At 39.2% G+C, this 15874-nt stretch overlaps 2 protein-coding genes across 3 annotated transcripts; both read right to left on the bottom strand.

The window, feature by feature from the left end:
- Positions 1–2: 2 nt before the first annotated feature.
- On the bottom strand, positions 3–6953 carry LOC114353340 (uncharacterized). Of its 2 annotated transcripts, XM_028305304.1 has the most exons (3): positions 6800–6953; positions 3501–4665; positions 3–2897 (listed from the first exon to the last, which is right to left on the bottom strand). In XM_028305304.1, the coding sequence occupies exons 1-3, from the start codon at positions 6815–6817 to the stop codon at positions 16–18; spliced, it is 4065 nt and encodes a 1354-aa protein (XP_028161105.1). In that variant the 5' UTR covers positions 6818–6953; the 3' UTR covers positions 3–15. The 2 variants fall into 2 exon arrangements, with proteins under 2 accessions (XP_028161105.1, XP_028161104.1); XM_028305303.1 differs by having other exon boundaries at positions 3–4665.
- A 3357-nt stretch (positions 6954–10310) lies between these two features.
- On the bottom strand, positions 10311–13186 carry LOC114353358 (protein Fer3). The gene is made up of 4 exons (XM_028305329.1): positions 13057–13186; positions 11833–11926; positions 10851–11017; positions 10311–10490 (listed from the first exon to the last, which is right to left on the bottom strand). Exons 1-4 carry the CDS (start codon positions 13099–13101, stop codon positions 10311–10313), a joined length of 486 nt encoding a protein of 161 aa, XP_028161130.1. The 5' UTR covers positions 13102–13186.
- Between the last annotated feature and the right edge of the window lie 2688 nt (positions 13187–15874).

Below are 15874 nucleotides of genomic sequence, written 5' to 3'. Positions count from 1 at the left end.
TCTTTTTTTTTTACTTCAAAATGAAGATTCCGGGATATCACCTCTGTCTAGCGAAGTTTTGGATTCTTCTAGAACGGCTGAAACCTTGTTATCTTTGTCACCAACGACTGTTATAGAAGAGCCATCTGACCTTTCTTGTTTGAATGGGAATACCTTCTCTTCTTCAGGTAGAACAACAATTGGATTGGCACTCAATGATCCTTCAGTTGTCACAGCAGTACTGGATGATTCTTGAGGTGTAGTGGTCTCAGGAACTGAGGTTCTTAAGCTTGATCGTGACGTTGAAGTCCTGACCCGTTTTCTGTACACTCGTTTTGGCTTAAAGTGGCTGGATTTGGTACTCGTAGATACCGCAACCGACTTTCTTGTTGTATAAGGTACCGCTACAGTCTTCTTTGTAGTATTAATTGTTTCTTGTACTGGCTTCTTTATTGGCACTGGCTCATTGACTTCAGGTGGCGTCACATATACGTCTTTTGGCGCTTCAGAAACATCTATACTTTGCGATTCGGATGTCCTATTTATAGCACTGATGACGTTATTGACTTTTTCATCTTGGAAATCATCTGGTTTGTGGTTATTTACCTGTTTGTACGAGAATTTTGACAGAATAGGTGTGAATGTAACTTTTTGTGGACTATCATCATCAGTTTGCGTTACCAATAAAGGAGCGTTGACTATTGATGAACTTACTTCCTTGTCGTGTGCTGCAGTATCAAATTTGGCACTTTCAACTTGTACATGTCCCGAGCCAGAATATGATGTAGATCCATCTTGACTCACCGTTTTGTACGAATAATGGCTTGAATTCGAACTGACGGCAACTGAGTGCGACTTACAATTTTTACTTACTCCGCCACGGGTGCGATTTTTGCATTTCTCAGCTACTGCAGAATGTCCTTTGTCATGTTGATGAGTTTCTGCTGGCCCGGTGGGATACAGCATTGGTCTATCGAGCTTAGCACCATCAGTAACTTTGACATCGGAATAATCGGTCACGCTGCCGTCTTCATGCACTGTCTTGTAAGAGAAACCTGTATGAGAACTAGGAGAAGGTCTAGAATTTTCATTTTGAGAATTGACATTAACTTTCACTTGTTCTCTGATATGTGGTCGCTGTGGCATTTCATAACTATTCCTTACATGTTCATATTTGTACATGTGCTCTGGTCTTTCTTCTACTATTAAAGTGTTAATCTGATTATAGTTATTTTTCATAAAAGCGTCATTATTCATATGACTATAGGAGTAACCTGTTTGTGCCTTCGGCGCATTGTAAACTGGTATCGGGGCTGCATGTCCGTCCACACCAGACACAACCACAGTTGGCCTTCCAGGTTCAGTAAAGACAGCCGCTGGTCTTTCTCCTCTGTGTTCATTTACCTTTCCTGATCCCGTATACGTGGTTATTAAACCGTCATTCCGTACATGGTCATAAAAGTACCCTGAGCCAGACGGTGCTTTTGGTAAATTGTAGACAGGCATCGGTGCTGGTGGCCCTTCTACGTCAGCTACAACTACAGTCGGTCTTCCAGGTTCTGTAATAACAACAGGTGGCCTTTCTCCTTCATGTTCAACTACATTCCCTGATCCAGAGTAAGTGGTAACTGAGCCATCATTATGAACGTGATTGTAAAAGAAACCGGAACCAGAGGGTGCCTTTACCTTGGGTAAATTGTAGGCAGGAATTGGTGCCGGGGGTCCTTCTACATCAGCCACGACGACAGTTGGTCTTCCAGGTTCCGTGATAACCATGGCTGGTTTTTCTCCTACGTGATCAACACGTCCCGATCCAGAATAAGTGGTCATAAAACCATCATTATGAACATGGTTGTAAGTATACCCTGAGCCAGACGGTGCGTTTGGTAAATTATAGTCTGGCATTGGTGCTGGTAGTCCTTCTGCGCCAGCCATGACTACAGTTGGTTTTCCATATGCAGAGATCACAACTCCAGATTTTTTTTCTTCGTGTTCGACTACTTGTCCTGTTCCAGAGTACGTTGTAACTGAGCCATCATTATGAACATGATCGTAAGAAAATCCGGAACCAGAGGGTGCCTTTACCCTCGGTGAATTATAGACAGGGACCATTACTGGAGGCCTTTCTACGTCATCCACGACTACAGTTGGTCTTCCAGGTTCTGTGATGACAACAGGCGGTATTTCTCCTTCATGTTCAACTACATGCCCTGACCCATTATACGTAGTCATAGATCCGTCGTTATGAACGTGGCTGTAAGAATATCCGGAACCAGAGGGTGCCTTTACCTTCGGTGAATTGTAGACAGGGACCATTACTGGAGGCCTTTCTACGTCAGCCACGACTACAGTCGGTCTCCCAGGTTCTGTGATGACAACAGGTGGCATTTCTCCTTCATGTTCAACCACATGCCCTGATCCAGCATACGTAGTCATAGACCCGTCGTTATGAACGTGACTGTAAGAATATCCTGAGCTAGAGGGTGCTTCCACCTTGGGTAAATTGTAGGCAGGGATTGGTGCTGGGGGTCCTTGTACGTCAGCCACAACTACAGTCGGTCTTCCAGGTTCTGTGATAACAACCGGTGGCTGCACTCCTAGATGTTCAACCATATGCCCTGATCCAGCATATGTGGTTATAAGCCCATCATTATGGACATGGCTGTAAGCATATCCTGAGTTGGAGGGTACTTTCACCTTGGGTAAATTGTAGACTGGAATAGGAGCTGGAGGTCCTTCGACGTCAGCCATAACAACAGTTGGTCTTCCAGGCTCTGTGATAACCATAGCAGGTTTTTCTCCTACATGTTTAACATGTCCTGATCCCAAATAAGTGGTCACAAACCCATCGTTATGAACATGGTTATAACTATATCCTGAGCCAGAAGGTATTTTCACTTTTGGTACATTGTAGACTGCTGGAGGTCTTTCCATGTCAGCCACGACAACAGTCGGTCTCCCAGGTTCCGTGATAACCATAGCAGGATTTTTTTCTACATGTTCAACTACATGCCCTGATCCAGCATACGTTGTCATAGATCCGTCGTTATGAACGTGACTGTAAGAATATCCTGAGCTGGAGGGTGTTTCTACCTTGGGTAAATTGTAGACAGGGATTGATGCTGGGGGTCTTTCCATGTCAGCCACGACTATAGTCGGTCTTCCAGGTTCCGTGATAACCATGGCAGGTTTTTCTTCCATGTGTTCCACTACGTTTCCAGATCCAGAGTATGTCGTCACTGATCCATCATTGTGCACTTGATTGTACGAGAACCCAGAACCAGTGGACCCTTGTACTGTGTGCCTGTTATAAACAGGAATAAAAGCTGGTCTGTCGACATCAGGAACAAATACAGTTGGTCTTCCAGGTTCAGTAATAACAACAGCTGGCCTTTCTACTTTGTTTTCAACTACATGTCCTGATCCAAAATAGGTGGTCTTAGACCCATCGTTATGAACATGGTTGTAAGAGTAGCCTGCACTGGACCCTCCAGCTTTTATTTTTGGTAGATTATACACAGGAATTGGTGCTGGAGGTCTTTCTACACTAGGTACGACTAAAGTTGGTCTTCCAGGTTCAGTCATAACTATAGTAGATTTTTCTCCTTCATGTTCCACTATTTTTCCTGATCCAGAGTACATTGTCACTGACCCATCATTATGCACTTGATTGTACGAGTACCCAGAACTGTGTGAAGGCAATTTTACTTTGTGAGTTGAGCCATGTACTTTATAAACGCCTTCTACTTTTGATACGACTGGCTTAGTCACTTTCTCAATTACTACTGGGGTGTCATCTTCTACTTGTAGCACCATTTGCGCCGAATGCATTGTTCCTGAACCTTCGTGATACAGATGATTGGAGTGGTAACCAGGCACCATATTAACAGGCGGGAGTTCATCTTTTTCCATACCAATTACAGGTCGGACGACAGGCGAAGTGGGCAGGCGATATGATCCCAGGGACAGAATTTCCCAAATCCTATGGTTGACTGGAGCAGGTAAAGGTACTGGCCTTTTAATCTCTGTAACTAGCACGTTCTGACTGTCATGCGCTGTGTATGACGTAACTCCACCTTTGTTCACTTGTTTGTATGAATAATGGGTCGGCACTTTTATATTAGGGTATCGGTGTCCTGGTGTGATTTTTCCTATTAGCGTTTCTCCGAGCGTAGGGTAAACCATAACTGGTCTCTTATTATAACCCACAGCTATATTAGATGATTCCACTAACACGGGTTGCAATAATTCTTCTTTGAAAGTAGATATTTGGTCGATTCCTTCCCTTTGTGCAGTCAAAACTCCAGACTGCAGTAAATTCTTCACCCCTTTTAGTGCAAACAGGGTATCGTTCAATTGACTAGTACCCAAGTACTTGCTGACAATTGCTATGCTGGGATGTACTGGTACAGACTCTGTTTCTATAACTTCTGAGACAGCAGGATATGCAGCTTCTGTATCAAAAACCACTGGAATCTTCGGTACAGCTTTGACCAGAATTTTATCATGCCCTGGTATTCTGAATAATCTGTAGTTTTCTGATGGATTTACTATTTTTGTCGTGTTGGCAGCATGATGTCCAAGTATTTTTGACATAAAATACCTTTTTATGAATGACAAATCTCTTTTTGACCTGACTCCATGGTCTGAAGCAGATATTACGGCGCAGCTTGCCAGTAGGACACACTGTAACAAAAAAAGACCAAAACTTTTTAATTGTTCTGAGGATTTTTGCATTGGGTTGAGAATGATGATAAAGTACCTATCATGAATAGGTACTGTAGGTTCATGACATTATGACTTTGGCTAATACATAGCATAAAATCTCATATTTTTATTTTATTACTTCAAATCCAATTTCTCTGTACCAAAGTAACAAAACATGTCCAAATTCTAGATTTAAAAATTCAGTACTGTATGTACACTCGTAGTACCTAAACTCTTGGCGCGCTTCATTTAACTACTTTTATTTATAGTGACCTATTTAAATAAAAATAAAAAAAACACATTCATAACTAATTTTAATGTAACTAGTAACTACTGCATTAAGTTAATTATGATTCATATTCATTACCCAACGCTTTGAATTAAATATTAATCTCAGCTCTATCTCATAAAAGACACATTGTAATTGCTAATTATGCTTGTGATGTAATTGCGAGTTAGCCTGAATATCCAATTGTTCCAAGCCTGCTTTGGAGTTTAGCTAATAAAATAAATGACTTCCGAATTTTACAAATACATAATACTAAAATTGTCATTGGTACAATTTAGACGACTTTAGTGTGAGAAGAAATACCTACCTCTAACTAACAAATAATTACCGTCAAATAGCTTATTTATTAGCAAAAATATAAAATATATTTTATAGATCAACACGATCTCTAAAATGTTATTACAAATCATTCGTTATTTTTAAATTTAATCAGGAAATACTTTTGCTAACCTCGTAAGACCGAAGAGTAAATTTTGTCGACTTCTAAGTATCGCCGAATGTGCTTTCAGAAGAACGAATAATTTGAAGTCGTAAACGCCGAGCACTTCGAGTAAAAAAATTTCTATGTTAGAGATTTTCTTTTGCACCCATATTTTCAGGGACCCTATATAATAGTGCATAGAGCTTATTTTAGGTAAAAAATAATAAAAAAATGTTGTCTCTTAAAAGAACATTCGGTATTACAGACTTTGAAAGAAAAAAGTAAATAAATTGTATTTTATACTTTAAAGTAAAACATAAATGTAGCCTCCTTAATAAATTAATACTACATAAAGATACAATAATGATATAAATAAATATAACTGAAATGGCACAAGTATTTTAATTTTATTTAATGTTTCATAATTAGTACTTTTAAAAGTACTATCGGTTTTATAACATACAATATTGATAGGTTAGAATGTATAAGAGGTAAAGTGAATAAATTCATGTTAATTATAATATTTATTAAACTAAAAATCAGAACGTTTTCATGGTAAATTTTCTCAATCATATCATACTTTTAAAAGTCCAATACACAATCCATCTCAATAGAAAAAATATACAAAAATAAAACTTTCACCATCAAGACCGAATGTTCCTTGCAAAGAACTATTATTTTCAAACGAAAAAAAATCTTACAAAACTTCATCGAATTGATAAAAATATTTTTTTTGCTTGTTTAGCAGTATTTTAACTTAAATGATACTGGTTAGTTTTTCAATTAAAGTACGTTTACGTGAAGAAAAAAAATTAATCGTACATCACGTCCTCTCCGAAGAAGCACCTTGTCAAAGAAAAATGATAATTTGACAGTGACATTTTGTTTTTTTTACATTAATAAGTTCGGATACCTGATTTTGAATACTTTAAGCCATAGACTATCACTCTTTTTTTTCGATAGGCGCGAATTTTTGAACTTAAAATTATCGCTAAAGTTTTAGTTCCTCTGATGGCACATCCGGCGATACTTACAATTCACCTCGGGAAATGTCTCGGCGTTACTGACTATAAAGTTTCAGTTCCTTCTGAGGCACATCCGGGCTTACGAGGCCTACCTCTAACTAACAAATAATTACCGTCAAATAGCTTATTTATTAGCAAAAATATAAAATATATTTTATAGATCAACACGATCTCTAAAATGTTATTACAAATCATTCGTTATTTTTAAATTTAATCAGGAAATACTTTTGCTAAAGCTAAGATATTTGGAAAAATAAGTAAAAAAATTCAACCGATAACATTTATGCTGGTTAAGGTGACATTTAGTCAAGGTGAAATTTTAATTCATCAAATCATCAAAATAAAAGCTCTAACTAAAAATATTGAGAAGATACTTACGGTAAAAGTCCACTGCATGGTTTTATTATTTTATCACTTCACTGTTAACAACACTTCACTTCTTCACCGATGCAAATTTTAAGGTAAATTTTATTATAATAAATACTAAAATAAATTAACTATGCGTACTGTTACGTTGTCGGAGTAATACTGAATGCGGTAATCGCGATCGTATCTTTTATATGAAAATCCGGAGAAAGTAAGGGATGCATATTGGACAAATGATGCACATTTGTAATGATAGATTAGCTAATGTAATGACATCAGCAAAGGATACGTAGGTAATGGGAATACCTATGTCTGAGTCCCAGGATCGTTAGGGTAATCGCTTCGGTTAATGTGTTATGACTTTCATCCTAAAAATGTTATGAGTAAAGACGTTTGCACAATTTGCATAAATAGATCGTGGTAATATTGTAATCAGTCCAATCAATTTTCAGAATTTGGGGAAGTATGTGCTATGAGTATGACTATAGATGAAATTAACATGCGTTAGTTAGATTACTCATGCGTGAACTTTACCTGCCAAGCTCGCACTTATTTCATAATAGTTAAAAAAGTTATATCTTGATCTTGTACCTTAATGGTATTTCCTGTAAAACTTAAATTAATAGCTGACACAAAGGTGCCTTGACTTTCATCCGCCACTTCTCAGCATCCGCCAATATGGCATGTAGTCTCTCTGATGGTAGTATTAAAACTTCCCTCTAACGTAGATCTTCTTTGGATTAATTCATTGCTGGTCTATGCAGCTACTTTTCTCTTATCATAGAGATCCTGGACAGTGGCCAAGCCAACCCAGTTATTCCTACGGTGGAAACAAATATGGAAATAGTCAAAAAAGATACTTACTGGTGGTGATGTACCACTTCTGGGCCTTATGTTTACCAGGTGGCTAAAGTACATAAAGACAGGTAAGATATCAATATTCCCAATGGTACATAGAGTAAACCATCATCATACATAGACTACATTGCACTGAGGATGACGCAGACAATAGGTCAAAAGTCCACTCCAATAAAACACAAGATGATTTTCATATGTTTAATGAATATCTACTTATTAATATGGAAATACTCCCATATTGTCATAAAATCGACATTGTTATTGATTTATTGACTAAACAGAAAAAGTGTTGTTTTCTTATCACATTTTTTTGGTGAAAACAAAATGACAAAGAGTCGAATCTGTTAATTAACTCTACGTTCGTAGTAACTTAAATGATAATGACTAGCTAATGAATGACTATGAATGACGTTAATTTATAGTTATTGTAAATATCTAACTTACGCAAGGGTATCTTAATACTAATGGAAGACGAATTTTTGTAGACATACGCAATCCTAACTTCGTTTATGGTATTAAACAAAACTCGTAAATCGTAATATCAACAAATTGGCCGCAAAATTAAAGTGAAAAGCTCTACAGATTTTGTAGGCTTGGCTGTTTAATTAATAGCTATTTATAATTTTTTGCACAGGTATGCACAAACTAAATTCAGCACTTCAGTATCTTCTGAAAACGTTATCTACAATTGCATAGATGCATAGATTCAAAGATGGTCATCTTACAATGCATAAGCATAGTGGTCACGTAGTCGTACATTAATATCTTATTATGACCAAATGAAGTCAGAGAAGCCGATATATTAGACTACATTACCTACATAAAGAATAACCATTAATCTGATTGTAATAAAATTAAGGAATAACAGTAAATCTAAAATTATTTGCCAATACACGATACACTAAATGGCAACTCTCCTAGAGACATAGGTACCTACTACTTACTCCCTTACTAATAAAACTTACACGCTCGTTGAAGAGTGTTTTAAAGTGACTTTTAGTATGGAAATGACATTTTAAAATAGTGTTCAACAACTGCGTAACTTTTTATTAGTAAGGATATCATTGTCAACGACTGGACAGGTTGTTTTAGTATTGTAACACACAATTTTATGGCTTCTATTCAACCATGGCACCACGCTATAAATGGTTTATCAACCAAACGGCCTAGTTCATCAGATACTGTTTACAAAGTATATAGCGTCGCCATAACATCGTGGTGAAATAGAGCCCCATCTTAATGATGCTGCTCAAAGATCACACGCAATAGCCATGCGCGTTGTATAGCGCCTGGGCTGGTGGAACCCCCCTTCCAGAATGTTGGGCTACTGATTTGAAGATAGTACTAACTCATGAGCTATGACTCTAGATACGCCAATGACAATAGCTCCAGTTAATCTACGCGCACCAAGGAACCTAGGCGTCAAACACATAATATGCCTCGACGGGTGCAGAGCGTGGTGTGACTGTGGCGACCCGTGCAGCAGTTCGCACATGAAGCTGATGTATGATTGTGATAGCTAGCCGAAGTGGACGTGATGCAAAGCAATTGCTTAATTTGCTTATGGAAATCGGGCACTGATCCTGGCGAAATAGAGCCCTAACTTATGATTCAACCGCTCAAACATCACAGACAGAAGCTAGCTCCAGTTAATCTACGCGCAACAAGGAACCTCAGCGTCAAACACGTGCCTCGGCGGGTGCAGAGCGTGGTGCGAGTTGTGGTGCGGTTGCGACGACCCGTGCAGCAGTTCACACATCATGTGTGTGACACATGAAGCTGACGTATGTGATGGCTAGCCGAAGTGGACGTGATGCCATAAGCAATTGCTTAATTTTCTTATGGAAATCCGACACTGATCCTGGCGAAATGCCCTAACTTATGATTCAACCGCTCAAACATCACACACAGGAAACTAGCTCGAGTTAATCTACGCACACCAAGGAACCTCGGCGTCAAACACATGCCACGACAGGTGCAGAGCGTGGTGTGGCTGTGGTGACGCGTGGAGCAGTTCGCACATGAAGCTGATGTATGTGATGGCTAGCCGAAACGTGATGCCATAAGCAAATGCTTAATTTGTTTATGGATAATCCTGGCGAAATAGAACCCTAAATCATGATTCAACCGCTCAAACATCACACACAGAAAACTAGCTCTTGTTAATCTACTCGGCGTCGAACACGTGCCTCGGCGGGTGCAAGGTGTGGTGCGAATTGTGGTGCGGCTGCGGCGACCCGTGCAGCAGTTCGCACATGAAGCTGATGTATGTGATGGCTAGCCGAAGTGGACGTGATGCCATAAGCGATTGCTTAATTTGCTTATGGATGATCCTGGCGAAATAGAGCTCTAACTTATGATTTAACCGCTCAAACATCGCACACAGAATACTAGCTCGAGTTAATCTACGCGCACCAAGGAACCTCGGCGTCAAATACGTGCCTCGGCGGGTGCAGAGCGTGGTGCGAGTTGTGGTGCGGTTGCGGCGACCCGTGCAGCAGTTCACACATGAAGCTGATGTATGTGATGGCTAGCCGAAGTGGACGTGATGCCATAAGCAATTGCTTAATTTTCTTATGGAAATCCGACACTGATCCTGGCGAAATGCCCTAACTTATGATTCAACCGCTCAAACATCACACACAGAAAACTAGCTCGAGTTAATCTACGCGCACCAAGGAACCTCGGCGTCAAACACATGCCTCGGCGGGTGCAGAGCGTGATGCGAGTTGTGGTGCGGCTGCGGCGAACCATGGAGGAGTTCGCACATGAAGCTGATGTATGTGATCGCCAGGCGAAGGGTCTCGATGCGGGACAGACGCTTCTCGTAGGCGAAAGTCGGCACCTGGGTGGGAAGAATGGTTAACATGTAATGATGATGTTTCGTCCGTCCTAGGTTTGGAGTTTAGATATCGAAAATGCTATATCATTGCAATGCTATAACCTATGAAAGTAATATGTTAGTCGTAGGTAGATTTGTAGGTCTTCAAACCAACATAAGTACTATTCAGAAAATTATCTATTTCGTGAATTCTATTAATGTTGTTTTTCAGTAACTGAATTTATAAAGTTTTCCGTCTAGCTTTTGCATTTCGAAAAATTCTTCTTTCGCTGTTTACCTACCGCGTGACATTGTGCGTCACAACCACAACGCTACAGCTTTATTTCTTCACACTAAATTCCTTATAAATTATTAGGTACTTACCTTCCGCCTAAGTTTGTCGAACGCTTCATTCAAGTTAAACATGCGCCTGCGTTCGCGGATATTTGCCGCGCGACGTTGCGCGACAGACGCGACGCGTCGCCGTGGCTTTTTGCCGCCGGGGGTGCTGCGCGACGACCCGCGCCCCCCGCATCCCGCTGCCGACCATACTGGACCAAAAATAAGTAATTAAAACTAAATAGTTCTTGAGTGGCGACCACGAGCTGGAAGACGTAGCGTGGGCAGGCCTCCCACTAGGTGGACCGACGATCTGGTGAAGGTCGCGGGAAGTACCTGGATGCAAGCGGCGCAGGACCGGTCTTTGTGGAAATCCTTGGGGGAGGCCTTTGTCCAGCAGTGGACGTCTTTCGGCTGAAACGAACGAACGAACGAACGAATTACACAAAACAGAAAAACTCCGGAACGGCAATCAAGAACGCAGTTGCGAGGAGCCCTAAGGACAACATAAAGTTCTGCCTTCCACTAATATAGAAAATTAAAACTAAATAATTACCTAGTACACATAACAAGGAAATTCAGGAACGACAATCAAGAATGCAGTTGCGAGTACAGTTCTGCCTTTCAAAAGTCTTGAAGTGGTAGGAGGACAAAAGTTACGCCGATATTATTATGATTCCTAGCACACTAAACATAGGCCTCTCGTATACATAGATGAGGATACCGTCAGGTTTTATTACGTGAATAGGGCCTGCCCATCTGGCAGGGAGAGCCTCGCATAACCCACTGGTTCCCTGGACCATTGGGTATGCAATTTCATTCATTTCCTGACGAAAAAGAAAGGCCTCTCATCCAGAATCATTTCCAGATTAGCCGTTTGGTCAGCAGCCTGCACCCAGCGTTTTCCAGCAATCTTTATACGGTCATCAGTCCACCTTATGGGTGGACGTCCGGAAGTCACATGCGTTGTACCTATAACTACTTGTAAAAGTGGCTTAATAAATATCATACTACTTTTGAAACATACCCAGATCGGCGGGTGGGAAGGCCAGGATGTCGGGGTAGGGCACCGGCGCCGGCGGCGCGTCCCACAGGGGCCCGTACGGAGACACTTCGCTGCCCTGCAACAAGCTGGATGCTGGAACTCTTTCACCATAAAAATAAAGTCGGAGTGCATGCAAACTCCTTGACCATAAAGATGAAATAAAAGGCTTGTGAACAGCTGCAATTCTGTATCCACTCGGAAACACTTGAATTAACCATAAGAATTCACCAAATCACGTTAATATGGCGGTTAAGCTGTAGAACCTGGCTACTAACCGGTAGAAGCGGGTATACGAGTAAGTAGTTCCTTTTCCGTTTCATCGATTGTTATGATCTAAGCATTGTCACTGTTTTCAGATATTTTACTGGCTTCACCTGAATCGGTATCTGTCGGTGAGTTTTCTTTATTTCTCAATATTCTCACAAATGCAAGGAAAGTCCATGGAAATCAACTGTATACTTAAGTAATTAAGTAAGTAGGTAATTTCCTCAATTTTGTTCACGGATTACTAACTGAGATGTTTTTTATCAAAGAAAAACGCAAGTTGAACACTTGAACATGACTTTACATAAACACAAATATTTATTAAGAAACAGTCAGTAAATTATTTAAGTAGGAACCAGAAAACATAGTAAATAGAGCCTTATACCTTAGAACCTACTTTCTATAGCTATAATTTTATTAATGAAACTTATTCTTATAAAAATTGCAGTTACCTACTTATGTATAGGTAATATTGTATTTTTGATCACGTTTCCAATATCTGTAGGTAGGTTTTATTATTTATACAATGCCTAGACAATATCAGCCAATTATTGTGAGTGAATTTATAGACCTAAACGTAGGTTTTATCTTCTTAATAATTAGGTACTTAGGTATGTATTTCTTAAGTTATTAGGAAGAGAATATTGAAGGGTTTTTAAAGCAGGGTTCGGAAATATCAGATATTTATATATCATAAGGATATTTTCGAACCCTGTTTTAAAGTATATAAAATGAATAAATATTATATTAAATGAATAATACTTATTCATATTTCAGGCTAGTTTCATCATTAAAGTTTGGTAGAGTCAGTGATGTAATATTAAACTAATTAACTAGGTAGGACTCTCTGTCAAAAAATTTGTAATTCCTCGGACAAAATATGAGTTTTTGACTGATAAATTCCAAGAATAAATCTAAGAAAAAAATATAAACAAAACTTACTGCTGAGCTGCTCCAAACGTGCGGCGTTTCGCTGCCGTATGACATCAGCGGGAAATGAATCTTGATACCTTTCCACCACCGCGCACTGAAAACCCTCAACACTCCTCACACTGCCCACGACTGGCGCCCAGCAAATATGATATTGGACTAAATCATAATTATATCTGCGCCATACCGAAATATGAACGGGGTGGTTTTATTAAAATCCCAAAAATTATCAATAATCCACCTTATGTCTATAAACTACGGTTTAAAACTCAACGGCGTTGTCCCAATTGCGCCCCTAACCATTAAAGCGCCAGATTTCAGGGTCCTGAGTGGCTGGTTCGGGTCAGATATGAGGGTGGTCGGTGCTGATTGGCCACAGCTGATGCAGTGGGCGTGGCTTATCGACTTCAGGGTTCAGGAACTCTGAAGCCAGGCTCAATTTGTAGAGCAGTAGTTAACGTGGTTCAAAATAAAAATTCGTAGATTGACACCTAGTTTTTTATCTGTATACTGTATTATGGTTATCGTATAGTTACGTTACATTTATCATCTAGTTTTTGTTAAAGCTCTACTTACGAAGGTGACGTTTCTTCTGCTAGTTCGGGATATTCCCAAAGCCGATACATTTCCATATTTTTCTTTTTTTTCTTACCAGTTGGTAAGTGATAAATACTAATCCATGCTTTTCCATAAGATTCCTAAGTCCTAGTATAATACCTATGGCTAGGTTGCACCATCTTACTTTTAACAAACGTCAAAAGTACCTATATCAAATTCCATACAAAAAAACACCGGTTTTGGTTATAGTAAGGTGGTGCAACTCAGCCTAAGTTTAGGACTTTATGAATAGGTATTAAAATGTTTTATACCTTTCTCAGAAAGACCTACTGACTTGTCTAGCCTGATGTTTCTGAAGTTTGGAAGTGTAATATTATCCTGAAAGACAAATCAAAACAGAATAACTATTCGTTCTAAACATTTTTCTTATTAAAGAACAACCCACAAAGTGTAAACCATGCACCTGCATTAAATCATCACAAATGATCACGCATTGCGCTCTGATAGACGTGACCCCGCGGACAGATGCCTGCAATATGCCTCATGAACGAGGGTATTTGTCAAAATTGACGCGATGGGGTAAAGATTATTAGAAGCGGATTAACTTGGGGTTGGATACAATAGGGGTTGATCCAGATTTGTCAGTAGCTGGAATTGGATCGGTGACAGGTTGTTCCAGAATGGAAAGAAAGAATCAGTCTTTCTATCGAATTTAATTTTCTAGTTTAACATCATGGAATAATTATCCTCAGGGTACCTACAGCCCTGATGCGAACACTAAGGCTGAGTTGCACCACGTAACTTTTTAACGGTAACTATGACGATAACAGGTGTTTTTTGTATGAAGTTTGACAAATTTTTGACGGTTGTCAAAGTCAAAGTAAGATGGTGCAACTCAGCCTAAGTATTTTATAACTTTTTAACAAAGCCTAAACTCACAGACCATGTCGTCTGTGCCTAAACTACTTAAGTACCTACCTACATCTTACACAAAAATTAAACATTCTTGTAACTCAAAGTAACTAAGATAAGAATAAAAACAAGTGAAACTTTTTTGTAAATACTTAACCTGAGCAGTTTTGACTAATTAATGGCTTTTTCTCTCAGAAGTCCCAGAATTACTACTGACTACTACTACCGATTAAATATTATGCGTAACATTTTCAAAATTTTTAGAACGATCCTTACTTTTGCACCACCTTTCTTTCTCTGTTTAATCAACAATGGTTGGTTGACTGTTAGAAAATTCCTATTGGCATTAAGTCCGCTATCAGTACAACTTCACGTGCAAGGAAAAATAAATTAAAATTGTCTTGTCTGGCCTGAACCATTGAGATATAATTCGTGTCTGAACTCTTTTTTTACTTCTCGCATAAAATTAAGTGGTTACCCAGGAGTCAAAATCTTTTAACAAAAATCAATCCTAACGAGGGGCGTTTATCCGTGTCAAAATATGGGATTTAACAAAACATGTCAACAGAATTACACGCTTCAATTACAGATAGGGGGTTTAAAACAAGGGGAGGGTTCCCGCCGCACGTGTCCGAGGGCTGACAAATATGTTTCATATTAAGTTATTTTATTTATGCGCAAATCTTATTGTTGTCTTTCTTTGTGTCTAATAACAATGCTAATAAGCTCCAATCATTGTGTGATGCTGAGTGATGTGATTGATGAATCAGCATATCAAAGATTGAGTGGAAGAGAATGCCTTATGGCCTTAAGTTCGCGTTTTGTACTCTGATGTTCGGTCAGTGTATAGTTTTTACTCGTCAATTAATTTTCAATCTCAGGAATAGTTTTTATATTTTACTTAGATAAAAAACAAACAGTAGGTAAAGGAAACAGAGCCAAAGGGCAAATTACTAACCTACTTAATTAATTTAAGTACCTATTGCATAATTTACCATAAGGTAGAGAAGTCTGGGTTTTGTTATTCGGGTAATTAGGTATTAGAAATCGGTACTATTGTTCCCAGAATGCGATTTTCTCATTTCTAATCATATTTACCCAATATCAATGGTTTATTTCAATATGTAACTATATCTTTATTCAATTGGATAACTTATGCTCTCTGCTCTAAAACTTCAACAAAGCAGTGGCACGAGCGGAAAATCGTATTTCCGACACGAAGCGGCTAATACGATTTTAATGAAACGGAACCGAAGCTAACGCGCCGGTTGACACCCCTAGCTAGGGCGTTAAGGCGAATTCTAGCTAGGGTGTCATCCCAGTTTCGTCGTAGAGTCACCTCATTATGGCAATATTTTCG

The sequence above is a fragment of the Ostrinia furnacalis genome, unplaced genomic scaffold (assembly GCF_004193835.3).
Source record: "Ostrinia furnacalis isolate ACB-3 unplaced genomic scaffold, ASM419383v2 OfSCF1653, whole genome shotgun sequence".
NCBI lineage: Eukaryota > Metazoa > Arthropoda > Insecta > Lepidoptera > Crambidae > Ostrinia > Ostrinia furnacalis.
This window is presented reverse-complemented; position numbering and strand designations above follow the sequence as displayed.